This window comes from Sinocyclocheilus rhinocerous, unplaced genomic scaffold (genome assembly GCF_001515625.1).
Source record: "Sinocyclocheilus rhinocerous isolate Xijiao unplaced genomic scaffold, SAMN03320098_v1.1 scaffold926, whole genome shotgun sequence".
NCBI classification, from domain to species: Eukaryota; Metazoa; Chordata; class Actinopteri; order Cypriniformes; family Cyprinidae; genus Sinocyclocheilus; species Sinocyclocheilus rhinocerous.
The window spans coordinates 1,116,228-1,143,258 of NW_015648536.1; the positions used below are offsets into that span (position 1 = coordinate 1,116,228).

The 27,031-nt window shown below is 36.8% G+C and overlaps 3 protein-coding genes across 6 annotated transcripts in view; 1 reads left to right on the forward strand and 2 right to left on the reverse strand.

Annotated features, from left to right (window-relative positions):
- Positions 1-571: 571 nt before the first annotated feature.
- LOC107709829 (trichohyalin-like) lies at positions 572-15,036 on the reverse strand. The gene is made up of 27 exons (XM_016514453.1): positions 15,032-15,036; positions 14,792-14,847; positions 14,602-14,708; positions 14,459-14,501; positions 14,217-14,318; positions 13,035-13,304; positions 11,105-11,203; positions 10,878-10,985; positions 10,061-10,136; positions 9,574-9,715; positions 9,371-9,463; positions 9,160-9,272; positions 8,987-9,059; positions 8,546-8,668; positions 8,084-8,209; positions 7,787-7,982; positions 6,844-6,899; positions 6,659-6,754; positions 6,474-6,575; positions 6,165-6,347; positions 4,742-4,974; positions 2,617-2,743; positions 2,457-2,540; positions 2,131-2,324; positions 1,782-1,857; positions 1,049-1,270; positions 572-745 (listed from the first exon to the last, which is right to left on the reverse strand). The coding sequence occupies exons 1-27, from the start codon at positions 15,034-15,036 to the stop codon at positions 680-682; spliced, it is 3,171 nt and encodes a 1,056-aa protein (XP_016369939.1). The 3' UTR covers positions 572-679.
- Positions 15,037-15,568: 532 nt separating this feature from the next.
- LOC107709875 (E3 ubiquitin-protein ligase RNF181) lies at positions 15,569-19,281 on the forward strand. Of its 3 annotated transcripts, none has more exons than XM_016514536.1 (6): positions 15,569-15,682; positions 16,264-16,361; positions 17,782-17,915; positions 18,130-18,245; positions 18,783-18,857; positions 18,975-19,281. In XM_016514536.1, the coding sequence occupies exons 2-6, from the start codon at positions 16,276-16,278 to the stop codon at positions 19,032-19,034; spliced, it is 471 nt and encodes a 156-aa protein (XP_016370022.1). In that variant the 5' UTR covers positions 15,569-15,682; positions 16,264-16,275; the 3' UTR covers positions 19,035-19,281. The 3 variants fall into 3 exon arrangements, with proteins under 3 accessions (XP_016370022.1, XP_016370020.1, XP_016370021.1); XM_016514534.1 differs by having other exon boundaries at positions 15,570-15,697; XM_016514535.1 differs by lacking the exon at positions 15,569-15,682 and adding an exon at positions 15,699-15,758.
- A 3,380-nt stretch (positions 19,282-22,661) lies between these two features.
- LOC107709874 (transmembrane protein 150A-like) overlaps positions 22,662-27,031 on the reverse strand; it is an 11,810-nt gene continuing 7,440 nt past the window's right edge. For both annotated transcript variants that reach the window (XM_016514533.1, XM_016514532.1), the window contains exons 7-8: positions 25,972-26,149; positions 22,662-23,338 (exon numbers count right to left, since the gene is read on the reverse strand). In XM_016514533.1, coding sequence (XP_016370019.1) covers positions 23,034-23,338; positions 25,972-26,149 — 483 coding nt within the window. In that variant the 3' untranslated portion in view covers positions 22,662-23,033. The remainder of the gene's footprint in view (positions 23,339-25,971; positions 26,150-27,031) is intronic.

The following is a 27,031-nucleotide window of genomic DNA, read 5'->3' on the forward strand; positions in this document are numbered from 1 at the left end:
TTCATTATTTCAAAGTAAACTCAAACACAATTCTAAGAACAAGAATTATTCATTTTATATCAAAAGTCATCTTTTGGTCTTTAACAGGCCTATTTGAAACATTCATTTACAGTGAAGGGCTCTGTCTGTCTGTCCTGACCATTAACATCTCTCATGAGCTCTGCAGAGGTGGCATTAAAGGGATAGTTCACCCAAAAATGAAAATTCTGTCATTAATTACTCACCCTCATGTTGTTCCAAACCCGTAAGACCTTATATGCATCGTGGTAACTCTCGTGATCGCGCAGCAGAGAATGACATGGAAGAGAATTGTTGAATAAAGACGTTATTTTTGTTTTCCTTGCGCACAAAAAGTATTCTCGTAGCTTCATAACATTACGGTTGAACCACTGATGTCACATGGACTATTTTAACAATGTCCTTACAACCTTTCTGTGCATTGATCGTGGTAGTAACCTTGCTGTCTATGGAGGGTAAGAAAGCGCTCGGATTTAATAAAAAATACCTTAATTTGTGTTCTGAAGATGAACAAAGGTCTTACGGGTTTGGAACAACATGAGGGTGAGTAATTAAGGACAATTTTTGGGTGAACTATCCCTTTAATAATTATTTTTACTTGCACATGGTTTTCCTATAAAATCAACAATTTATGAACAAATTCTAGTGCTGAAAGTAAATGTTAACTGGAGATGGTCTTTGCTAGTAAGTGATCTTCTGTCCTATAGCTGTCCTGGGCTGGAGCAATCTGCCAAAAAAAAATAAAAAATTTAAATTAACTATTAAAAAATATTTTTGATTTACTGAAATAAAGTAAAACATAAATGTTAAAATATATATATATATAAAAAAATCAATAACTTTTGACTATTAAACAAATTAAAATGTAAACTGAAAAATAAAAGCCAATTCAAATATAAAAAAAAAAACTATATAAAACTATAAAAACCATTAAAAATATTTTAAAGAACTATAATATATAAATAATACTGAAATAAAACTGTAAAATATTTTGTTAACTTTGTTTATAATCTGAGACTGGTTGATTTACCGTGTCCAAATAAGACGCAGCCAGGTCTGTGGGATCCCTGTCCCACTTCACCGGGCTGGGGCAGCGGGTTTGGCTCTCTGCTCGAAGCTGAAGAATGCGACTCTGGAGGTGCCGCAGAAGTTTAAATGAGGTCAGGTCTTGGGTGACTCGAGAGTTTTGGACGTCTGTGTCACCCTGAAGAGCAGGGGGTGCCGACTGGGGTTCGTTGTAGTCTCGGCATTGCTGCAGAGAAACAGAGAGAATCAGGGAGATGAACTTACTATGTGTTCTACTACAATCATAAAGAATTACAGAGAGAGTAAGCATGCAAATGTTGCTTCAAGTATGTTTTCAGTTTGTATTTAAGCTATATAATACAAGTGATGTTGTTCTGAATATGAGTAATTATGCTAACATTTATACCAGCAGCATGATAGCGGTATACCTTTTCTTATTTATTAAAATTATTAATAAGAGCTGAAATTTGAAATTGAAATAAAATATAAAATGTTGGACGAAATGAAATGTTGCCTTGGCAACTAAGTGAAATAAAACTTAGTTTAAGCTCAGGTATGAAAATTAAGGCTAAATATTATTTAAAAAAATAAAAGAATAAAAAATTAACATTTAAAATTAAAATGAAACTAAAAATATGAAGATAAAAGCTAGTTCAAAGTATAAAAACTATAATATTAAATAAATATAATAATTAATAATTTTGTCATAATAAATACAAAAATAAACTGGCATTTACCCCAGTCAGATGTCTCATCTCATTCTCCAGTCTCTCCAATCTCTTCTGCTGCTCTGCTCTGGGCTTTGGGACCCTCCTGTTTAATACAGTAAAGGTTATGGTGGATGTTCCAACAAGATTTTAATGTTCTTTTGCACAATTTAAAATCATGAGCCATGGTAGCCAGTTCGTTCATTTATTTATTGAGCAGTTCACTTGGTGCTATAGATGAAATGAGACGTTTTAATAATGTAGTGTTGTTCTACATGAAAGTGGTGTTTTTTTTTAATACTGGCCTAATCACTCAACTTGTGAAAGTTAAATAAAAATAAGCATTCAAGCTCCACTTGAAACTGAGCATATGACGCACCTCTCCAGCTCAAATTTGTGTGCAAGTCTTGCAGTGGTTTTGTCTTTCCACTGTGCCATGTTGTTCTGCACCTGTCTGAGCTCATCATCTTTAGCCCGCAGCTGCCTGCGCAGATGGACACACGGTTCATCTGTATCACCATTGTTCATGCGCAGCTGTGCTCGAGATATGCCGCTCATTTCCTCAATGTGCTCCTACACACAGCAGTAAACAAAACAGAGACAAAAATCAAGATATTAATACATCCAAAGAAATTTAGTTCACAGTTTTAGTTGCTTTACAATTATAATAAATTGTACATATTGTATGTGCAAATGGCAGTATACCTGGATGAGTTTCTCTTTTAGAGCAGCCAGTGCGTGTTGCTTTTCCTCCATCAGCTGCTTTTTCTGCAGATGTAGCTCTTGCTCCTGAAACACACGAGCAGCGTCTCCTCATAAGCGCTGTGTTGCTGTGATTATGTGTATTTTGTTTGTAACTTTGTACCTTTTCTCGGCTGAGCTGCAGTACAGCTCGTCTCTGTGAGTTGAGCTCATTTTTTAGATCATTAATATGTTGATGTAGGGCCTTTGTAAGGGACTGCAGGGTCTGAAGAGTTTCACTCACTGTAGGACTGAACCAGAAAATATTTAAATATACCAGGTTATAAAACATAACATAGTGTTACTAACAGTATAAGCTTAAAAGACTATAAATTAAAATGCTATATAAATTACTATTAGATTTGTATTCTTAATATGATCATTATTATTTTAATTAGGGGCCAAGCACCGAAGGATCTTAGGCACCTATTGTATCTGTTAGTTTTCTTCTTCCGCTCTGGGAGTCTATGGCAGCCCATAGAACCACTTGCAGGGAAAGTTATGAAATTTGGCACAGTCTCAATATTAAAGCTGCAGTCCGTAAGTTTTGCCTCTTTGTCGCCATCTCTGTTTGAAAACCTGCAATTGCAGCTGTTTGCGGAATTATCTAGCTAGCGTGGGTTGTGTGGCGGCTCGGCTCCAGTGCGGATGTATGTGTGGCAGTCAGTCACCACACCGGTGTGGATATTTACTGTACTTCGCAATCACAGATTCTAGACTACATCTTGGAATATATGACCCAAATAAGCATTTTCACCGGATATTGTCATCTGAACAAATAAGTAACAAGTCTGCCACGTTTGTTCTGACCAACTGAGGAAAAAAGCATTTCAATAAATCTACCACTCAAATTAGAAAACATTATTATAAGCTGACCGTTGTGAATCGGGCTAAAGTAAGGCGATAGTTTTGAACACTGGCTGGTTATGTATTGCTCGAATGTTGATTTCGGATAATCTTTAACCAAAAAAAGTTACGGACTGCAGCTTTAACCACTGCAAATTTGGAGCAAATTTTTCCTCTGATTCCTTGGCTCATGCGGAGTCGAATGCATACCAAAATTTAAATCTTTATAGGTCAAGATTTGTAGCAATTTTGCCACGTTTGTTCTGACCAACTGAGGAAAAAAGCATTTCAATAAATCGCGCTACTAATGGTGATTTAATCTAAAGATCGATTAGCTCATATCACATCAAACCTTGCAAATTATTATTATTGTTATACTTTATTCTCAAATTGTTAATGTTAACGTCAGCATTACGTGACTATGTGGATATAGTGTGTATTAGCGTGTAGATTTCAATTTCTGTACAGTCTAATCTAATTGTCATACTCTTCGAATTTCATATTAAGAAATTCTTTTAACCCAAAAAGCAAATTATGCTTATGATATACAAAACTGTTTTCGTAAAGTCATTAACAAATTTGACAAAAATGTGGCACTCAGATAGAGGACAGTCACATCATTAACCACAGCAAATTGGAGTCTCTAATGCAAACTCTCTAGTGCCACCAACAGGCCAAATATGCACTCATGTTTCTGCTAATAACTTTTGAAACATAAGGTCTAAAAGCAAAATAATTTTTTCCTCTGTGTCCATGGCTCATACCGAGTCAAATATATACCAACATTTACATTTCTATGGGTCAGGATTTTTCACAATTTTGAATTGCCCGAAAAATCTACTTTTCGAACTCCTAGACGAATTGTTAAATTTTCACCAAAATTGCCTCAGATCACCTTCAGATCATTCTGGCAAAAAGTTATCAAAAGCTTTTTGATATACCAAGCTGTTTTCGTAAAGCGTGTTAACGAATTTGATGAAATTTGCGCAAAAATGGACATGAGGCTATATCTTCGCAACGCTTTAGTGGATTCGGAATAAAAATGGTAATGTATTATAACAAGCATGACCTGAGGGCACATGAGTAGTTAAGATCGGAACGGCATACCGAATTGAACGATACCTAATTTTCTTTATTTTAGTTTTGGGCTTTTTAGATTTGTTTGCAAAATAGTCTTATGTCCCTTATTTGTAAGTTGCTTTGGACAGAAGCTTAATACAAATGTGTGTAAATGCAATGTAAATTGACAGAGATAGAAGATTATTTGGAAAGAGAGCAGAATCAGAGTATGACACAGGCTGGATTTGAACTTGCATTTCCCCACATTAGGACCAGTGCACAATGTCTTAGGTAGAAGTCTCTTACACGAACATATTGTATGTACTACAAATAAGTGAGCACACCTGTCTGATGAGTTCTTGTTTTCAGCAGCTAGGCCACTGTGTTTAAGTAACTCCTGCAAGCAAACACACTCGCTGTGTATGTCCTGCGCCCAGAGTTTGCTCAGCTGCTCAAGTCTGGCTGTTCTTCTCTTGTGTTTTTGGTCTTTCTCAGAGAGGGCTGTCCTCAGCTCCTGAAGCTCTTTTTCAGACCGCTGCAAAGTTTGCTTCAGACGCACCACCTCCTTCTCTGAATCCTGTAACAAAAAAACTGAAATTAACCAGAAAGAAATGATATTTTGCATAAATAAAATTAAGCCTATGTTTAGAACCACTGAGATTTTTGAATTCTGACATTGTCTTAGATTTGTCTTAAATCTTATTTTGTTAAAACAAATCGCACAGTGAGTTAAGTGAATCGTTACGTCCCTAGAAGCAATATATCATATATATACTACCATGATGTATAGCTATAAATACAAAAAAATCTCTTTGCAAAGAAGACAAAAGTGTCTGCTAATGCATAAACGATTCAAATTGGTTGAGACATGTTAAACAAATCTTGATACAGTTGGGGGAAGGAGTTTATATGAATGTATCTCGGAGGGGAAGTGACTGTCTTTAGAAAAGTTTAGATGGTATTTTCTTTTCATCTTACCTCTGTATAATGCATATTAAAGTAGTGTTCATAAGCACAGCGCTGCTTTGTTTACAGCAGTAAACATGAAAATGATGTATTTCTGCTTTTCCATAAGCGTTCCATAACTGCCATCTACTGTTTTTGTTTCGTTCAGATTTTTTTCTGTAGTATAGTTTCACAAAGCAAAGCATTCTGGTTTCACTTCAAATTTAGAAATTATACAATCTAATCTTTGTTTGGATCATGATTAAAATGCAGTAGTTTACTCTAATATTAAATGCAAAGAGCACAGGCAAAGCCTTAATTTGTTTTTTTGAAGACATTTCTTTTATTTGTGTTAGAAAATTTCAATTTAGTTTTATTTGACATATTTCAATTTCACAAACAAATGTGCAGCATTTTGTCCAAGCAACAATAAAAAGACACCTTTTCATTTATAATTTGTCTTAAATCTAATTTTGTTGAAATCATGAGAAAATCGTATCGTATCGCATCGTGAGTTCAGTGAGTATCAATACATCAAATACTACCATGATGTATAGATATAGATACAAAAAATCTCTTTGCAAAGAAGACAAAGGAGTCTACTCATGCATAAATGTACTATGCAATTAAAATAATATATTTATATTTTTTACACATGACCCTGACATGTTCTTGAGTCATTCTGTGAGATTGACCTATTTATTGTCTATTATTGAATATTTATTCATATAAATGTATTCAATGTAACCATAGCTGTTCTCATCTGGTTTACTTAAAAGTGTAAATGCAAAGAATAAAAAGACAGCTTCTGATACCACTTACTTTCTGAAGCTCAGTCACTTGACTCTGTAAGGCCAGTGCATTCCTTCTCTCCTTCTCCACTTCCATTTTCCCTCTCCTCACTGCCTCCTCTATTTGCTGCTCCAGAGTCCCACGCTGCTCTTTAAGAGCCTTATCTCTCTGTTCCTCCCACTTCCTTTCCTCTCGTTTCACAGCCTTTCGAATCTGTTAGATCAAATGACAAGAGATGCACTGGTTCTTTAGAGAGAACAAGAATTTAAACATGGGAGGGCAAACATCCTTGATAAATCTGTCATCAGCACTTGTAAAACAGATAAACAGGGAGGGAACCTTTTCCTGAGTTTCTCTTTTGAGTTCCTCTGCTTGCCTCCTCATCTTCTCTTCATGCTGCTCTAGAGCCTCTTTGAGTCTCTTTATCTCCTCATCTTTCATCTGAAAGAGAGAGAAATGAATGTGTATATAAGACTGAACTGCAGTCTTGTCAGATATAAAGAGCACACGATGTGACAGCTGACCTGGATGCAGTTGTGCAAGGACTCCAGGCTCTGTTTGTGAGTCTGAGCCTGGTCACTGAGAGCAGCTGATCTCAACTCATCCGCCTGCTGATGCACCTGGATTCACACATTAAACCAAATAGATTGGCGTTATGTATATGAATAATCTGTCTCTCAGTAGTCTCTCAGTAAATAAACCATATTACCTTTTGAAGCTCCTCTTTGTGGCTTTTGGTTAACTGCAACATCAGTTGCTCAATTTCTTGCACCTGAGAATGGATTGATAATCACGTGTATTAAACAATACTATGCCCAGCTGAAAAGACCAGCACATATTGTTCAGACTGGTTTAAGGTGACTAGTGATAATTTGATGCTGGTCTAGCTGGTGAACCAGCATATAAATGTTTTTCATTAACATAATCTTTCAGAATATATTGTAAAATGTGATCTGCTCAATTTCTTGCACCTGAGAATGGATTGATAATCACGTGTATTAAACAATACTATGCCCAGCTGAAAAGACATATTGTTCAGACTGGTTTAAGGTGACTAGTGATAATTTGATGCTGGTCTAGCTGGTGAACCAGCATATAAATGTTTTTCATTAACATAATCTTTCAGAATATATTGTAAAATGTGATTTATTTCTGTATTGGCAAAGCTGAATTGTCAGCAGCCATTACTCCAGTCGTCAGTGTTACATGATCCTTAAGAAATCATTCTAATATGCTGATTTGGTGCTAAAGAAATATTTCTTATTATTAGCAATGTTAAAAACAGTTGTGCTGCTTAATATTTTTGTGAAAACAGTGATACTTTCTTTAGGATTCTAGTGAAGACACTTTTGATCAATTTAATGCATCCTTGCTAAATAAATATTAATTTGTTAAAGGGGTCCTATTATGCTTTTTCACTTTTTCAACTTTAGTTAGTCTGTAATGTTGCTGTTTGAGCATAAAAAATATCTGCGAAGTAACAAAGCTCAAAGTCCAATTCAAAAGGAGATATTTTGTTTAACAGAAATCACTTTTCAAAAACTACAACGAACGACTCGTTTGGACTACAACGCACATTTTCCGGGATTTGTGATATCACAAAGATCGACGAATGGGACGAGACCTGGTTGAGCTGCACTAGAGAAGGCAACGAGTGTTAAAAAATCTTACTGTCTTGCTCTGTATTTCTCTCAGTTTAAAGCTGTGCTCCTCTCTCAGTGAACAGAGCTCCTGAAGAAGGGCTTCCTTTGTTTCTTCGGTCCCCTGCAAAAGCAGCTCCTTCTGGGCAACGATTCGCTCCAGCACGCCAAAACGCTTCACTCGTTGCTCTAGATCTTTTTGTAAAGACTGCACACGTGTTGTACATTTACTGAAATTGATCTGCAAACTGTATCAGATGCTGAAAACATTGTTATTGTAGATTTAGAAGAAGTAACAAAAGTGAGAACCTCCTTTATTTGTTCTTTTTCTCTGATCGTATCAGCCAGCTGCTCCTTCAGCTCAGTGCATTTCTGTCGGAGAGCCCTGCAGTCCTCCTCGCTCTGCTCCAGCTCCTGATTCACCTCATCCAGCCTCTGAGCGAGACAATGACAAAGAGATTAATCTATGTTTTTGATTATTTTGCTGGCAATATAAAATTAAGCAACAAATTAATGCAATTTTTATTTGGGCATTAAGTTTGCCCAAAGAACTACTTTCGTGGCTGTTCATCTCTCCTTTTACCAACTGTTCTAACACAAAAATGGCCAATTAAAAGACTAGATTAAAATATAAATAATAATTCAATAAAACAGACAATTAGTCTGAAAATATTTTCAAGGTATTTTCTACAATATTGACTTTGGCTATGTATTTAATTCAAAATTATCTTAAAGTTTCACGTCTAATAGTGTAGTGTGTAAGTGATCTACCTCCTGCATAGAGTCCAGTGTGTGTCTGAAACGCCTCTGTTCTGAGAACAGTTCTGATTTGGCATTATCCAGCAGTCTGTCCATCTCCTCCCTCTCCAGAACAGACACACTGCGGCTTACACACTGACAGTAAAAAACAAAACCATCAAATCACACTGAATGTCAAGCAGCATATTCATAATACATTCATTTACATTCAACTGACTGATTTAGAAAGCAGTGCATATGTTATCTTGCTACATACTGCATGGAGAATAACACATACATACATACATACAGTACGTATAGCAATACATTCATTCATTCATTCATTTATGATAAAAAATAACAATGCAGATGTTTAATGAAACTCTAACAGGTATTTTATACTAACAGGCATTTAATATACAAGAGGGCTGATGTCATGGTTTCACTGCATTTTTGTTTCTTAACTAGAGTGACCTGTTGCTCCTGCAGAACCCTGACCTCCTCCAAGCATAAGTTCCTCTGGGCCTGCAGTCTTTGTAGCTCACACCTTTAGGACACACACATATACATTGATCATTAAACATGGAATTTAAGAACAAGTGCCAATTGAAGCAAATGGGGTGAAGGTTCCTGTAAGCAGAACATACGTGATGTTCTGGGCCTGGGCTCTGCTGTCCCTCACACTGAGCTGTAGAGAGAGATGCCCTCTCTTAGCTCGATCCATTTCCTCTCTCAGCTTCTCCAGAATATGAAGTGTGGCCTGAGGAAATCATACCACATTTGTTTAATAAATGAGATTAGTAACATTTTGAATGAATAAATAAGTGAAATTACAGATTGATCATGTGATTTTCATACTGTTTTTTGCCGTTGAAGCTCAATAAGTGACATGCTCAGCTCATTGAGTTGATCTCCATCTACTCTGCTCTTCTCCCAATCTCTCTTTGTGTTCTGAAAACAGTTCAAAACATAATTGCACATGATAAATTATTCATCTCCATTAACTCTACTGACACTGATTAATACAGTAATTGTTTAGAGAATGCATTGTGGTCTCTTACAATGTGGGAATCATTCCTTTTGCTTCGGTATAAACGTCTCCTTTTCCCCTTCCTGCCAGATGAATGTCTCCTTCTTCTGCAGTCAAGCTTTGACACAGCACCTTCACTACTCGTCTCCTCAACAGTTCTCTCATCATCAGAGCTACAACACATACAGAGTAATAGCGAGGAATGGTTTTAATTAGAAATATTTGCATAATGTTTCTTATGAACATATTGTGCTGCTTCTTATAAAGATTATGCAACTTTAGTGACCGGAGGGCACATAATATCTCTACATAAAAACTTCCAATGAAACTACGCAAACATGGCAGTAATGAGGGTCTTTGCCCAAAGGCTGCTAAAGTCGGATTTCTGTGTATACACACCGATAAAGAGCAGCATGGAATAAACACCACCACAGGACACATTATCCAAGCTGTCATAAGCTCTCCCTAAGATTGTCTCCAGTCTTAAATTGAACTCCAGTTAAATTGTTGAGAAGTACCTGAAGGATTGAAGATCGTTTTGAAATGGGCTGGTTTGTCCTGTACAGCATCCATTTCCTCTGCTCAGATGAAAGGCTATAGTGGCACACATAAGAACAGACAAACATTTAAAAAAAAAAATCCAGATAAGTTCATATATTATGCACCAATTAAATATCTAAAAAAGCATTACTTTTAACATTACTGTGACATATACACTACTGTTCAAAGGTTTGAGGTCTAAAATTTTCTTTGATAATAATAAGAAATGTTTCTTGAGCACCAAATCAACATATTAGAATGATTTCTGAAGGATCATGTGACCTTGTTGACATTCAGCTTTGCCCGTACAGAAATAAATCACATTTTACAGTATATTTAAAAATAGAAAATAGCTATTTTAAACTGTAGTACTATTTCAGAATGTTACTGTTTTTACTGTATGTTCGATCAAATAAATGCAGACTTAGTGACCATAAAATACTTCTTTCAAAAATATAATTATTACTATTTTTTTTTTTTACCACCCCCAAACAGTAGTGTAATTTAGTTGCATCATTGCACATCACAACAATGCGATATCACTGTGTAATATATGTATAGGAGTGAATTCAAATAAACCCCCTAAGCTGTAGTTTACAAGGAATGTAAAGAAAGATAACACCATATTTGCCATTGTATTCCTAGTCAGAGTTTACTCTATCGGCATATTTTGCGAAGTGTGTGTCTGTGGCATGCATGCAAATCATGCAAATGCAAATCACACATGCATTCAGCACACAAATAGAACACATGACATTTGACATGCATAAGTTAATATGTTGCCCACACCTGTACTTGTCCTGTTGCTATTTCCAGACTTCAGGTGCTGTCGAACATGTTCTGAGCACACTGTGTCCAGATCAGTGTCTATGGTGACTGAATCAAAACTCTGCATGGGGATTCCTATCAGAGGACAAGGTTTTATTTGAGCATGTTTTCTGTCTTGCTTCAGTGATTCACAAAGGAGATATAACCATAACAGATCTTAAGAAATACAGATAGAAAAACAGGTCCTGCTGTACCTGTGAGGTGCCTCAAAGGTGTTCTGCATGGATGTTCTGGATCATTCTTAGATCTTTCATGGTAAGGGCTCCTCTGGGGCTCAGTGAGGTCTGTGGCGACTTTTAGAAGATTTGGCAAGCATGCTTTAAAAACATGAAATTCCTCTTACACATCTACTGTATATAATACTGTACACTGACTACACATCACTGAAGTATACTCTTAAAAATAAAGGGTCTATATTAGCATTAATTGTTCTATGAAGAACCTTTAACATTTATAGAATCTTTCCATTGCACAAAAGGTTCTTTATAGTGGTAAAAAGGTTCTTGAGATTATTAAAATGCTCCTCACGCTATGAAAAAAACTGTTATTTTAAGAACTGTTCTCTGAAATGTTCTTTGGGAAACACAGAATGGTTCTTCTATGGCATCGCTGAAAAAAAAAACCTTTTGGAATACAGAAATGTAAATGAAAGTAAAAAGTGAATATTACATTTATATCCCATTTATTAGTAACTTTCTTCATGTTTCTGTAAGTAACCCTGGACCACAAAACCAGTCATAAGTAGTACGGGTATATGTAGCAATAGCCAACAATACTGTTAGACTTTGTTCCGTGTTTTGTGTGTGTTTTGCTCCCCATGTGCCCTCCTTGCCCATATTTGGTTAGTTTCCTGTTCCTGTCCTGATTATGTTGATTTAATTCCAGGTGTCCCTCGTTTATTTCCATTGATCCCAGGTGTCTAGTCATCCCCTCGTCTTGTCATGTGTTTAAATAGTGTTCCCTGTTTTTAGTTCAGTGTCCGGTATTATGTCTTCATGTGCTACGTGAGTTCTCCTTGTTCCTTGTTATAATTAAAGTTCTCTGGATTGATGTACTCCTCGTCTCCCTCCGTTCCTTGCTCCGCATTCCACTCAGTAGTGCAACCGTGACAATATATATATGTTCTCCTTGTTCCTTGTTATAATTAAAGTTCTCTGGATTGATGTACTGGTAAAAAAATATATAGCCTGAATGCACTGTAAGTCGCTTTGGATAAAAGCGTCTGCTAAATGCATAAAATATTATTAAATTATTATTAATTATGTACTCCTCGTCTCCCTCCGTTCCTTGCTCCGCATTCCACTCAGTAGTGCAACCGTGACAAATACAATGTATGGGTCAAAATGATCGATTTTTCTTTTATGCCAAAAATCATTAGGATATTAAGTAAAGATCATGTTTCAAGAAGATATTTTGATATATTTCCTACTGTAAATATATCAACTTAATTTTTGATTAGTAATATTCATTGCTAAGAACTTCATTTGGACAACTTTAGAGGTGATTTTCTCAATATTTAGATTTTTTTTTTGCACCCTCAGATTTCAGATTTTCAAATAGTTGTATCTCGGCCAAATATTGTCCAATCATAACAAACCGTACATCAATGGAAAGCTTATTTATTCAGATTCCAGATGATGTATAAATCTCAATTTCAAAAACCCTTTTTGATCCTTATGACTGGTTTTGTGGTCCAGGGTCACAAATATGAATGGGAAAATCATTTATAAAAGCAGACCTTCTACAGTGCTCTGCTGCCACCTGTCTGATTATTTTGGTGCTATTTATCAGTGTTTTTTTTTTAAATCATTTTCCTCATTCTGACCTATCACACAAGATCAGATAATAGACTAGAGGTAACTGCTTACTTCTCCTAGCTAAGTTTGAGTACCTGAGGCTGGCAGGACCAACATTTCCTCTCCAAAGGGTCCAGGGTCACAAATATGAATGGGAAAATCATTTATAAAAGCAGACCTTCTACAGTGCTCTGCTGCCACCTGTCTGATTATTTTGGTGCTATTTATCAGTGTTTTTTTTTATCATTTTCCTCATTCTGACCTATCACACAAGATCAGATAATAGACTAGAGGTAACTGCTTACTTCTCCTAACTAAGTTTGAGTACCTGAGGCTGGCAGGACCAACATTTCCTCTCCAAAGCGTGTTGAGAAGTCCTCAGTGCAGACGCTGTCCATCGTGACGTCGTCCTCCTCGTTTCCCACCCCTGCCACCTCAGCATTTCTCCCAAGAAGCCTCTCCAGTCTCCAACAACACTGCTCTACCCTGGACACGGAGCTCAAGCTGCCACTTTTCTCAGGACGCCACACATCTGTAGCTGTGACGCCAAACTTTATCATCTCCATTGTCTGATGCTCTGTTTTGTCATCTTTGCCTTCTGATATTTTGAAGAGGAAATTATGATGGATTTTAAGAAGACACCAATAAACAGTCTGTAAGAAACTGTTTAGATTCTATAAAGTTTCAATTCTATTATGCTATAAAATAACTAACTAAACTAGAGGGGAGATAGATAAAAAAAAAATACTATTACATGCATTAAAGTAGGGGTATGGAATAAAAAATATAATAGGCCTAACATAAATTAACGAAAGTAGAGGGGTGCCAGTGTAAGAAATATAATAACACTAGATTAACAAAAAGTAGAGACAGCATAAATTATAAAATAACTAACTAAACTAGAGGGGAGATAGATAAAAAAAAAAATACTATTACATGAATTAAAGTAGGGGTATGGAATAAAAAATATAATAGGCCTAACATAAGATTTCATAAAGTAATTAACATTTATCTTGTGCATTTCTTTTGGAATTTTGTAAGAAAAAAAGTGTTTGTGTGCCTGCCATTTAGGCAGACTTGAATCAGATGTCTGTTTTAAAGCAGTGAGTAGGTTATTTACTCCTTGATTTGCTTAATAAAGGTCTACTTTGAGATTATGTTGACAAACATGTTTATAGTGCGTTATTTTCAATGTATTTATAATTGCTAAGTTTAGCGTGGCTAAAATATACAAGTAATTTCCATACAGTTTATCTGGTTGGAGTGACAATCTTCACATGCTTGCTGCTGATCAGTGTAATCATAGTAAAATCACGTAAATGGTGCATGAAGTATAAATTTGTAGGTGTACTATAGAAAAGCTAAAATGAGTTTGACTGACCAGATTGACTGGCTTGGTTCGAGCTCAAATGTCAAGCTACGCCTATGCCTAATATTCATAACTGTTCTACTTTGGACAATGATTTGGTTATATGTTCGATTACATATGGGAAAAAATTGCATGGACTACCTGACTGAATCCTGTCAAGGTTGGATGGGGTTTTATCATTGGTTGGAACAGTGCTACCCAAGCCTGTGTCTTTACTTACAGACTGACTCCGATCAAGATAACCTGGAACATATAGAACATTAGGAAAACAACTGCATTTACTAATAATAAATAAATAAGATAAAATAAGAATAAATAGGACATTAAAAAATCTACAAAAAATTCGATATGATTATTATTGCAGAAAAATGGTTCATGCTTACCCAAGAAAGGAAAGGCTCCATGCATTCGGCTTTGGCTGTGGATCTATTGGTGGAATACAAAATCGGGACAAAATTCTACTCTGGCTATGACAAAAATAATACGCCATGCTTATCAAAATTTCATCAGACTGTAAGTGCTTGACCTGTAGATGACTCAGTTGTGTGTCTATGGCGTCCAGTAGTACATCACAGTGATCATGGGACAATGCCAGAGGTATAAGCCCGTAAACATCAACCCCCTCATCCACATCTGAGAAGAAAAGAGATATACAGCAGTTTGTACTACAGCAGATACAGGATAAGCATGAAAGGGAAATTTCGATGGTTTCTGACCTACAGAGAGCAGCTCATCAGTGTTTTCTCCAGATCTTTCATTTTCCATCGTTGTTCTAAAATGAGAAAGTTAATTTCTGCGTGAGAATGAAATATAAAACTAACTTAGCTCTTTGGAATCTAAAGCATTTGCGTTTAAATTAAAGTTGCCAATTTTAAGGGGGGAGTTGTTGGGTATATGGTTGCCTAGGAAACGCAGCAGAAAGGGTCCCCAACAAACACTAGGGACTCCTAAAGAACCTCATAAAGTCTAATAAAATACAACACTTCACAGATTTCATACGAGGATAATGCAAAGCTGCATATTTCACATGTGTATTTACTTATGCTAATTAATAGCTAGGTACATTTACAGTTGTATTTTAACAGAAAAATGTACAAATACCTTTTCTTTCTTGCTGGGAAGAAAACAGTAATTAAATCAGTTTTTGCTTTGTTTCAGAACTCTCAAACATTGGCCGGGTTTTTAAAATAGGTTTTTACACTTACGTCAATGTGTTTCCACTCGAAGTTTTCTCTAGAAACGGGTCTGAACAGCAGAAATTGGTGTCCTCAGTGTCATGGCAACCACACACACCCACTAACTGCCTACAGGAATAGAAACTTGAAGAGATTTATTTTTGTCTGTGCACAATGCAAAGCTTTTTAATAAACACTATATATGTTGCTAAGTTTTCTAATTAAAAACAAACATTTATATAATTAACAGTGACATACATCTGCTGTACATCTTATTTAACACTAACAATTACAATGACAATGCTGGGGGATTTTTTTAACCACACTCTGGCAACTCCAGTTCTCTCGCAAATATCGCGATAGAGTTGTTGTGTTCGCGCTGACAGTGCAGTGAAACAAGTTTCCATCCTGATGATTAGCAATTTCATAACCGTGGGTGAATTTACAGTAGGTCGAATTTCGTTTATTTAATTATAAATTTTTTTGTTTACACATTTAGACGAATAAGGTTAGTACATACTTTTTTAGATTTATTGATGTTTGGTAAATTAGAACTTTGAATTGTTATGCTGCTAGCCAGCTAGCAGTGGTATTAGTTATTGGATATCGATGTCAGCAGCATGTATCTTTTCAAAGCCATTGGATCTGTGAAAAGCTCAAATCCAAACACTAACGCTACTTTATGCCCAACTAATATGATGTCTCTTTGGCTGTCAGTAAGTCTGAGAAGAGAAAGAGTAACTGTTACCTGACAATTACTCTTGAATAAGCCGTTTAAATGTAGTAAATATAGTAAGATCATTGTAAAACAGTCACTTAGTTGGATCAGTGTAACATTGGTTTCGAAAATATAAACATTGGTTATAAAAGATAGTTGCTTAAACTCTCAGCTCTCCAGGTTATTTTTATATGAGAGTGAACTAGCAAATTCATTGTTAGAACCGATCCTGAACCTTCAGGTTTCCACAACCACTCCGTTAAATGTCATTCAGATGGTCTTATGTGTTTATCAGGTGAAGTAGAAAATGGCCTCATATTTTGATGAGCATGACTGTGAGCCCACGAATCCAGAAGAACAGTACCGACAGAACGCCCTGCTGGAGCTTGCCAGGTAACTACTAGCTCGACACTGCCATCTAGACCAACTCAAACTCGCCGATTGATATTGCAGTTTCTTTAACCAGGGTTTCCTTTACACAGTTTCTTTATTTTCAGTGCACATACAGGGCCTAAAACTAACTTTTTGCCACACCTGTCAATGGCCGGTGACATGATAAAATTTACTGGCCCAAATTTTTTTTTTTTTTACCGGCCATGAAACTCCTTTTGCAAAAACAGGCTGTTATTACTACTACAATGACTAAACATATTTACAATGTTTTTATTTTGTCCTGCTGGTGCATTTCCCCTCAATTTTACCTATTAATTATAGCCATTCAACATTACAGTATAATTGAAAGCCATTATTTTTAACATTTAATAGGCTCTGAAATATATAACGACTTTTAATTGAAGTGATTTTAAAACAATCTTCACATAAACTATATTATATATGCATAAACTATACATAGTCATCTTTATTCAAGCTACAAAAGGTAATCAGCGACCAGAACAGTCCAAGGATTTCTCTTTTTCTTTTGTTCTTTGATTTACACCAATGACAGACTTCAGCAGGTTTCACTTTAAAATCAGCGCTGTCTCTTTAAAACCTGATGCATATGACGCGGATCTGACACGTAGCTTATGTCAGAAACAGCGAATCTCTTTAAAAACTGGCTGTTGTTTTCACTTCATTGCATTGTTATAATTCGTAAAAGTTTGTACCCGTCAACTGGGGACTGACACCGTTACATATACTCGCCAATGCTGATTTTAACTCTCATTTGGCGCTTGGCGAGTGTTAATTTTAGGCCCCGTGTACATATATACATTACCATTCATATAAGTCTGTGGTCAGTAAGATAAAAAAACAGAAATTAATACTTGTGTTCAGCAAGGATTGAAATTGATCAAAAGTGACAATAAAGTCATTTATAATATTACATAGGATTGAAAAAATGAAATCACGGTTGTATCACGGTTTCTACGAACATGCATACATTGTTTTCAACAACATTAATACTAATAAATGTTTCATTCAGCATATTATAATGATTTGTGAAGAATCGTGTGACACTGAAGCCGCTGAAAATTCAGCTTTGCCATCACAGAAATAAATTCCATTTGAAAATATATTAAAACAGAAAACAGTTATTTTAAGCTGTAATAATATTTCACAATTTTTACTGTGTTTGATCCAATAAATTCAGCCTTGGTGAGTAAGGAGATTTTCAAAAAACATTGACAACCCCAAACTTTTGAATATTACTGTTGATGTGCTTAATTACGTGCTGTTAAATAACAGCATTAGCATAATAGTAGTTAATTAGTATTTGTATGAATTAGTATTAGTATATTTATAGTTTTTGTCAGCTATGTGGATGAGAACGTAATGATATTGCCAACCGTTTTTAACAATTATGCGGCTATAGGTCTCTGATGCAGGGTCTTGACATAGACTCGGGTTCATTTGATTTGTCGGATTGGGACCAGCGTCTCCCGCCTCCTGCAGCCAAAGCCGTGGTTCAGAGTCTTCCTGTGGTCATCATCTCCCCTGAACAAGCAGGTGACAGACTACTCGTTCATAATCATCTGCAAACACATTCATAGAGAGGACATCATTGCACAGAGGAACATTAGCAACAGGATAATTGGTAATCGATGCTTTATTGTGTTTGGCATTGGCAGCAAGTTTGATTGAATTAGAAGGTCTTGAATCCTTGGTGTCCATGACTATCATTCTTCTTGAGCTTTCCTCTAGCTCTTTTTTCATTTGACAGATAAAGCACTGAAGTGTCCGGTGTGTTTACTGGAGTTTGAGGAGCAAGAGACTGTGAGAGAGATGCCCTGTAAACATCTGTTCCACACGGGATGCATCATGCCTTGGCTCAGTAAGGTATGTTTAGTGGTTTTATTTTCTCTATGATCCTCCGGTAAGCAAAAATGCATTCAGTTGATTAAAAGGGACAATAACAGTGTTTAATTTGTATTGTATTGTAAACCGTATTAATCAAACTCTCTATCAATCAAATCCTGAAGAAAACCTATCACCGTTTCCACAAAAAATATCGAGCAGCACAACAGTTTTCAACACTGATAACAATTCGAAATGTTTTTTAAGCAGCAAATCACTATATTGGAATGATTTCTGAAGGATCATGTGCCACTGAAGACTGGCGTAATGACTGCTGAAAATTCAGCTTTGCCGTCAAGAATAGATGCAATTTTGAAATATATTAAAACAGAAAACACTTACTTTAAATTATAATAATATTTCACCATAGTACTGTATTTTTGTTAAATAAATGCAGCCTTGGTGAGCATAAGAGACTTCTTTCAGAAACATGAAAGAATCTTACCAACCCCAAACTTAGGGATGTGGATAATATTTCATGTTTGGCATAATCATAAGTGTTTCCACATAACATTACAGACCAATTCATGTCCCTTGTGTCGACTTGAACTACCCACTGACAATCCAGACTATGAGGAGTTCAAAAAAGACAAGGTAAAATATCTGTTTTCTGTTTAATGTCATTATTATTTCTGTAATTCATTCATTGTATTCTTCTGTGACACCTTATGAATATACCTGAGTGTTTAGTGTGTTTGTTTGTTTTTACAGGAACGGAGAAGGCAAAGAGAACACAGACTAGAGGATCTACATGGAGCCATGTACACATGACCTCAGCACCTTCACGACTTGAATATGAATTCAACTTTCAGTTTGTTGGAAGTGAGAGTTTACTGCGCGGGGACCAGGCTTTGAAATGATTGCGTTTGTGTGTGCTTGAAAACAAGGTTTTTAATGTTATCACTTTGAAGACTGCTTTGTATGGCTATGCACTGAGAACTGTTTGTATGGAACTGTAACGTAGCCTTATAGACATTTCTGATTTCATTAAATGTTTTAAATAAAGCAGTTGCTTTTTTGTTTGTGTGAAATTGTATTTGTTCGCTCCATGATTTCATATTCATTCGTCTTATTCCCTGAAGAGATTTCTTGCCTTTATAAGTGCTGAAAAATATTGTGCTGATAAGCAATGCCATAGTTAATACAATAATTCATAGCACGTACAGTGGCACACTTGTCACGGTAGGCGTGACTTTATCAGTGGACTCTACATTGCCCACTTTCCCAGTTAGGAAATGAAACCCTCCTTATGTAATACGGTAGACCTCTACCTCATGAAAAATGTATGTGATTTTTAGGTGTGTAAATTATTGTAATGATTCAACATGCTGAGACAGACTTCATGTACTGACTAATGATGGAGCAAAAACACTCTCTGAATTCGTAAAATGTTAAACTGTCTTTTCCATATTTTTAAATAAAAAGTGAGCTTCTCTAACATAGTGTGTATTATTTCAAGTGTGTCGCATTTGTCTTAAAATGATCACAGACAGACGTACAGATACACTTGTTTATTTTCCATCTGATATTTTGGTAATTCAGTATAAACATCTGTCAAAGAAAATCATACATAAATCTTACTTATTTACATAAGTAATTTATAAAATAAAAATATTCTCTGCATTGTTTTTATTTCGATTTTGGGAGTGTGAACCTCACGTCTTTGTTGTGTTCTTAACAGACGCAATGTGTTGATAAAAATACTTTGATTACATCATTTAAAGGCATCAGAAAAATAACTTCTATCCGGACAACGGCTGAAAACCATGTAACATCAAGAAAGAAACATCAATGAAAAAATATCTGACAGTGTTTCCTTGTGACTTTAAAGTCTTTGACCAAGCCTTATGTGTTCAAAATAAGTCAGTTCAAATTGTAACATAAATAATCAATAAACAATCCTTGCTCAACCTTTTGCTCTTAGGTGACCTATAAATGAATGATCTGCTATTCAGATAATATAAGATGCACTATATGCATTGACAAATATTGCATGTAATTTATACCAAATGTTGCTGGGATATGGCAAAAAAGGCAATTAATGAGAAATGATATCAACATTGACTTTAGGTTCATATGCACATACTTTATATTACCCAAGATTTTATGCCCTTTGTGTTTGTTTAAGCTTGACCCGTTATGTTACTGTCCCTCTATGTGCAGTTTGGTTTGAGCTGAATGTATTTTGTAATGAGCAACTAATATTATATTTAATGGATGGTTTCAGTTGTACAGTGCAGCCCTGTGAATATTCCCTTGCATGAGAAGAGGAAACAATATTTCAAATAGCTCTCCAACAATAGTGGAGTCAACAGAGATAAACATGTATGATGCCTAGAGACCACATCTAAATTTACAGTCTAATCATTGGCATGAAATGCATCTGTCCCATTGAAGGCCAGCAAACAAACAGACAATACCTGGCACATTTCTGTGTAAAATATAAATGTTAAAGCACAATAAATCTGGAGTCACTTTAAAAGCAATACGGACCCTTTGATTGACAGCCTGAATAAAGTAAATCACACAAATACTACAGCAACATTAAGGCCACCATAACCACTCAACCCTCAGCAAGTTTAAACACGGTTTCCTAGGTTCCAGCCTGGAGACCAACCGGTTTCATTCATATAATCGTTTCAAAATTTGTTAATATTGCAGTACTGTCATTTTCTCAGTGGCTATATGTCCAGCTACACACACAAAAAAAACAATGAATCAAAGGCATACAGTACATATTTTGAAATGCATCCTTTGGCAACAGAGAAAAACAAAAACTGATGTGCTGCTTATGTAAAAAAAAAATCACTTGTCACACTATTTGGATTAGTTATGTTACTATGTAACTACACAAAACAATCGGCGAAGATATGCAAGTAAAATTACAATGTAAAACGATGAATAGATGTGGCATTTTTTCTGAGTTGTTTTTACACTCTAAAAAATGCTGGGTTAAATGCAACCCAGTGCTGGGTAAAATAGGGACAAACCCAGCAATTGGGTTGTTTTGACTCAGCGGTTGGGTTAAATGGTTAACCCAACCTTCTGGGTAGTAACCCAACCGCTGGGTCAAAACAACCCAATTGCTGGGTTTGTCCCTATTTTACCCAGCACTGGGTTGCATTTAACCCAGCATTTTTTAGAGTGTATGGCCCGGCCTTGACAGAGAAAAAAATGATTAAAAAAAAAAATATATATAAAAGGTACATGTACAGTCAATGTGAATATACATATTCTACAACTAATCAACTGACCAGGAAGGCAAGGATAGAGCTGGTGTCACCTTACATCACTTCCTCCTGCTCGAAATGAAAAACAAAACCCACCTCTTCAGAGACTAAAAACAAGCATGAAACAGAACAGAAGCAAGCTAGCATGACAAAACATTTACCCACTGCATCATTAAAAAGGCCACCAATACAAAAAATGGGTGAATGAGACGCAATTTCCAATTCGTAATTTTTTTCCAATTCCAAAATAAAAGGTGCTCAAGGGCTATAGTTTGATCCATATCTTAGACATTCACGTTACAAAAATGATAATACTCTGATCCTGATAGTCTGCAATTCCAAATAAAAGTGAAAAGAACTTAAATCTTCAAAGTTCATTCATTGTGTTACGTGCAAATCATCCATTTGCAACAATATGTGTGGGCAAACAGTAGCAAGCTCTAAAAGAGATACCCCTGAAACATTTGTGCAAACGTGACAGTAAAAATTGACCCCATCACCCCCAGTGCAACAATTCTAATCTCACAAACCATTGGATCTGTGCTAACAACCTTAAAGGGATAGTTCACCCCAAAATGAAAATTTGATGTTTATCTGCTTACCCCCGGGGCATCCAAGATGTAGGTGACTTTGTTTCTTCAGTAGAACACAAACGAAGATTTTTAACTCAAACCGTTGCAGTCTGTCAGTCTTATAATGGAAGTGAATGGGAATCATGGCTTTGAGAGTCAAAAAAACATACACAAACAAAACCAAATGAAACCCTGCGGCTCGTGATGATACATTGATGTGTAAAGACACGAAACGATCGGTCTGTGCAAGAAACTGAACAGTATTTATATCGTTTTTTACCTCTGATTCACCGCAATGTCCGAACTGTCCTGAGCCGGCGCGTGACGCGTCTTCTTCTTCTTCTTGCTTTACGGCGTATTGCAGACTTATAAGTGCATTACCGCCACCTATCTCTCAAATGGACCATTGGCACTCTATCTACAATCTCAATTAGGAGTGTCAATGGTCCACTTGAGCGATAGGTGGGGGTAATGCACTTATAAGTCTGCGATACGCCGTAAAGCAAGAAGAAGAAGAAGAAGACGTGTCACGCACCGGCTGTTGAGAACACGCTCAGGACAGTTCGGACATTGCGGTAAATCAGAGGTAAAAAACGATACCCTGGGGGTAAGCAGATAAACATCAAATTTTCATTTTTGGGTGAACTATCCCTTTAAAGTGGAGCTCAAATCCCTGTTCCTTAAAACAAATGCTCATTCTGTCCTTCTCATCTACAAACAACCCAACAGAAGCTTCTCTCGCAAGGCATAACAGGACTAAAAAAAAGACAAATTTATCAGACAAAACTTAAAATCTGAAATGATAGTATACATCAGTCACACCTGTAAACCCGATTAGCCTGCCTCGACTCAAGACTGGACGGTTCCTCTAAATGACTTTAATCTCAGCCCAAGTGTGGTCTTAAACACAGGGTGCACCATCGTGAGGCTTCCCACCTGGCAGTATGTGACTGCGTGTGCTGATGTGTTTAAAGCATTGCGAAGTTCTCAGGAGTGCAGTTCAGATGGGTGGAGGTGCTGCTTCCTCCGGGAGATTTCAAACCCTTTGTTGTGGCTCCTACCAGGGTGTCTGCATGGACATCGTCTCCGATCATGATGCCAGGTCCGTGCGAGAGATTCCGCTGGAGGCCGGCCAACATGGTCTCGGTGGTGACGGTGCCGAACTCGTAGGTGAAAGTCCCGTAGAACACGAGGATGACTACAGTGAAGACCCACTCACAGATGGCCGCTGCATGTTGTAAAACAAAGCTCTCATGGATGAAGAATATCCCACCTGAGAGGAACCATCAAGGATTCAAACGTTTTCAAAAATGAAAGCTAACAAGGCACAGCGGCCCAGTTCACTCAAAAATGAAAATTCTGTCGTCATTTATTCACTCTCAAGTTGTTCCAAACCTGCATGAGTTTCTTTCTAGTTTGAAGAATGTGGGTAAGCAAACAGTTGCTGGTCTCCATTCTACAGTAAGGCTATTGAAGTCAATAAAGGTTTCACACCAGGTTAGAACTAGCCACCAGTCCCAAGAACTTAATTTTCCCCTAGGGCAATTTTCCTGGTTGCACCATTCTACAACATCAACAACTGGAGAATGGATGACAGAGAAGTGGCTGGACTTCGGAGTCGGTTTATCTATCACTGTTTTCCACGTTTGTAAAGTAAGTATGAGGCTGCTTTCCAGTCAATTTTTTATGCCCTTCACTCGATAACTTCCCTCCATCTCATTTACTCAGTATGTCATTGATTATGTTTCATGAGTGCCCACCACTGAACCCTTGGAATGGGCTGAATCGGAACGTCTTAAGCCCTTGATCACTTAGAATCCTCTATGGAGTTGGTTTATTGTTAAATTTTTCCCCTTACATATTTGTTTGGTGCAGCATTCTATATGTATATAGGTATGCTTGGGCTGTTATATATATTTATATATTATAGAGTTGTTTGGGGTGGGGGATAAATTAAACGCAATCTGCGATGACGTCATAATCGTGTTGCATTGAGGTCTATAGAGTGGCCTAAAGTGTGCATATGAAGCACACTCGCTTCCTCAGTCAAAATCAAGGGGTCGAGGGTCCGTTTGTTCATATAAACTTCCCTCCTTCACTTCACGAAGTGGAATGCACTTCAAAATGGCAGCGGGGATTCCCCCAAGGGGAAGTGCTTAGGGAAGTTTGCGAGTGCGTGTCTAAAAGTGGAGTGGAACCACTGATCTATAATAGAGAAAAGAAAAAGTAATTTATATAGATCAGTGAGTAGAACGCAGCGTTTACACAGCTCTTTCAAAATTGCCAGTGTCAGCATTTGCCAGTATGGCATGCACTCAGTCAATCAGTGTACACTTATGCTACATGGTAGCTCCTCCTGGGTTAGTCTGAAGTAGGAGCTAATTTATTCCCCCCAAAATCTGTTCCTATATCTAACATCATTCCCAGGTCCCGGGGTGCGAACACGCCAAAAAACGTGTACTTCCACCAATAGTTATAAGAACTATGTAACGTTCTTCTGTGCAAAAGCTCCTAATAAGGACTTGGTTACCAAGGTTTGGAACAACTTGAGGGCGAGTTAATGATGACAGAATTTTCATTTTTGGGTGAACTATCCCTTTAACTTACTTAAAGCCATGGATTATTTATATGGAGATACTGGTTAATTAGCTGCTCTCATAGTTACATCACCCAGCAACCCTTTAGCCACCCCCTTTTCCTCCGGTTGGGGAAAAAACTATTCATAAATCATTGATGAACACAGCAGCGATAAAGCAGGAAGGCTGGGAGACTCCAGCTGGGCTCATCCGTCTCCTCAGCAACATTTACACCAAAGCAATTAGATTATACCTTCACTATTATATGAGTCAGGGGCTTCATGGTTGTGACCAGAACCTCAGCAGGAAGAGAAACAGATAAAAGCTCAGTACTACACCTTACCTTGCACTGATTTTGTCTTGCTTTTTTATTTAAACAGCTGGTGCTAAATGGGATAGTTCACCAAAAATGGCAATTCTGTCATCATTTACGTATCCTCATGTCGTTAAATCCTGTAGAACTTACATGAAAAACATAAAAGGTGTATTTTTAAATAACTTTCTTTTCCATGCAATGATGATGAATGAGTAGCTTGCATATACACTAAGAGTATCATAAAACCACTCCATACAAACCGTGCACATACTGTAAGTCTTCTGGAACTCTAATTTAAAGTAGTAACAGATCTTGGCTTCCATATTGTGATGTACATCCAAGTGCGATGGATTATCAGATTTTGTTCTTTTGTTTGGATATTTTCAATTAATCTGCTGATCCATTTAATAAAACTAAACTCTTAATTCGACTGATCTGGTTCTTGAGTCACTGACTCAATGATTAGGTCACAGATGTAAATATCTCACTAGAAAAACATATCATCAGTACCACTTCATATTGGTATGTTCCTCAAACAAAGCTATTGTATGGCTTTAAACATATTGCATAAGTCATATAGATGCATTTGTGTCCTTTTTGAATCTTAATGGAATAGTTCACCAAAAATGAAAATTATGTCATCATTTACTCAACTTCATGTTGTTCCAAACTGTTCTTTCTTTCTTCATTGGAATAGAAAAGAAGATACTGATACCCAAACAGTTTTGGTTGCCATTAACTTCCATTATATGGAGCACAAAAAAAAGTTTTTGGTGAACTATCCCTTTTAAAAGCCTAAAGGGAGAATGTTTAGAGAAACCAGTACAATTCCTCAGAAGAAAGAATGTCATTCAGTTTGGAATGACATGAGGATAAAGAAGTTTTCATTTATCCTTTAAATTGCACACAGGTGATATTATCTAAATAAACAAGACAAATAAGCAATTCATATCAAGAAAAATAGTAAACACACTTATTCTTCATTTTACAGTCATACCAAACAAGGAAGGATACTGAGAACCAGTGTGATGAGAGCACCAGTAGCCAGTGCCACACGCACGTGAGCCATCCAGTAGTCCAGAGCTGTGATAGCCACCCGGTAGGTCAGCAAACACTGCAAACACACGAACAGAATGCCTGCTGGGAAGGCGGTGCCCGCACCTACATAGTGAAGTGTTTTAGCGTGGTCCACCTAGTCGAAAAGCAGTAGAGTGCTATTCAAGTAATAATAAATCGAAGCATTGAAAAACAAAACAAGGACTTTTGAAACATGATGACAGACACTGTGTTGGACTTAATATTTCAATTTATGACTTTTATTTTGATATTCATTTTGGGCTGTGAATTGAATTTCTAGTGGGTTAGTCTGGTGTCACTTAATTCTAGTGACATCTAACCTAGAAAAAGTGGACTGAAAAACACTGCAAACTTTGTCTTCCTACAACAAGAAACTTGCCTATTGCACACTCAGCATACGGAGATGGAAGTGCTATTAAGGATGAGGGAGTAAAATGCCCTCTAAAATCCATTCTGAAGAATGAGATGGCTGCATGAATGGATCAATACTAATCACTTTGAGAACATCAGCCTCTCTGAAACGCTCTGATGTTGATCAACGCATCAGTCTGATGCACTGAATTTATGGCCGGTGAAAAAACTAAGGGTGAAGCTTCAGCCCTTAATATCTTCTCATGCAGCACTAACAGATGCCCAAATGCTTGTTACCATTTTTGGTTTCAGTGATGTGAATGGTGAGTGGGGCAGTCTACTATGAGCTACTATGAGATGTGTTTATCAGATGATAATCATACATGGAACTAGGGCTGCACGATAAATCTAAATGGAATCGAGATCGCGATTCGACAGAAGCTGCGATTGTCATGCGTATCTTTCAGTGAAGCACGGTTCTGTGATCAGCAGTAAATCTCCATCCAAAGGCCAGAAGGCGCTCTCGCGCTGAAACTCCAAATACGCCTCGCAGAAGAAACCCAGAAAATGCCTATCGCTGCAGCTGAATAAACAGAAGATTCAACAGCTTTCATTAATTCAACGTGACTAATAAACACACGAATAC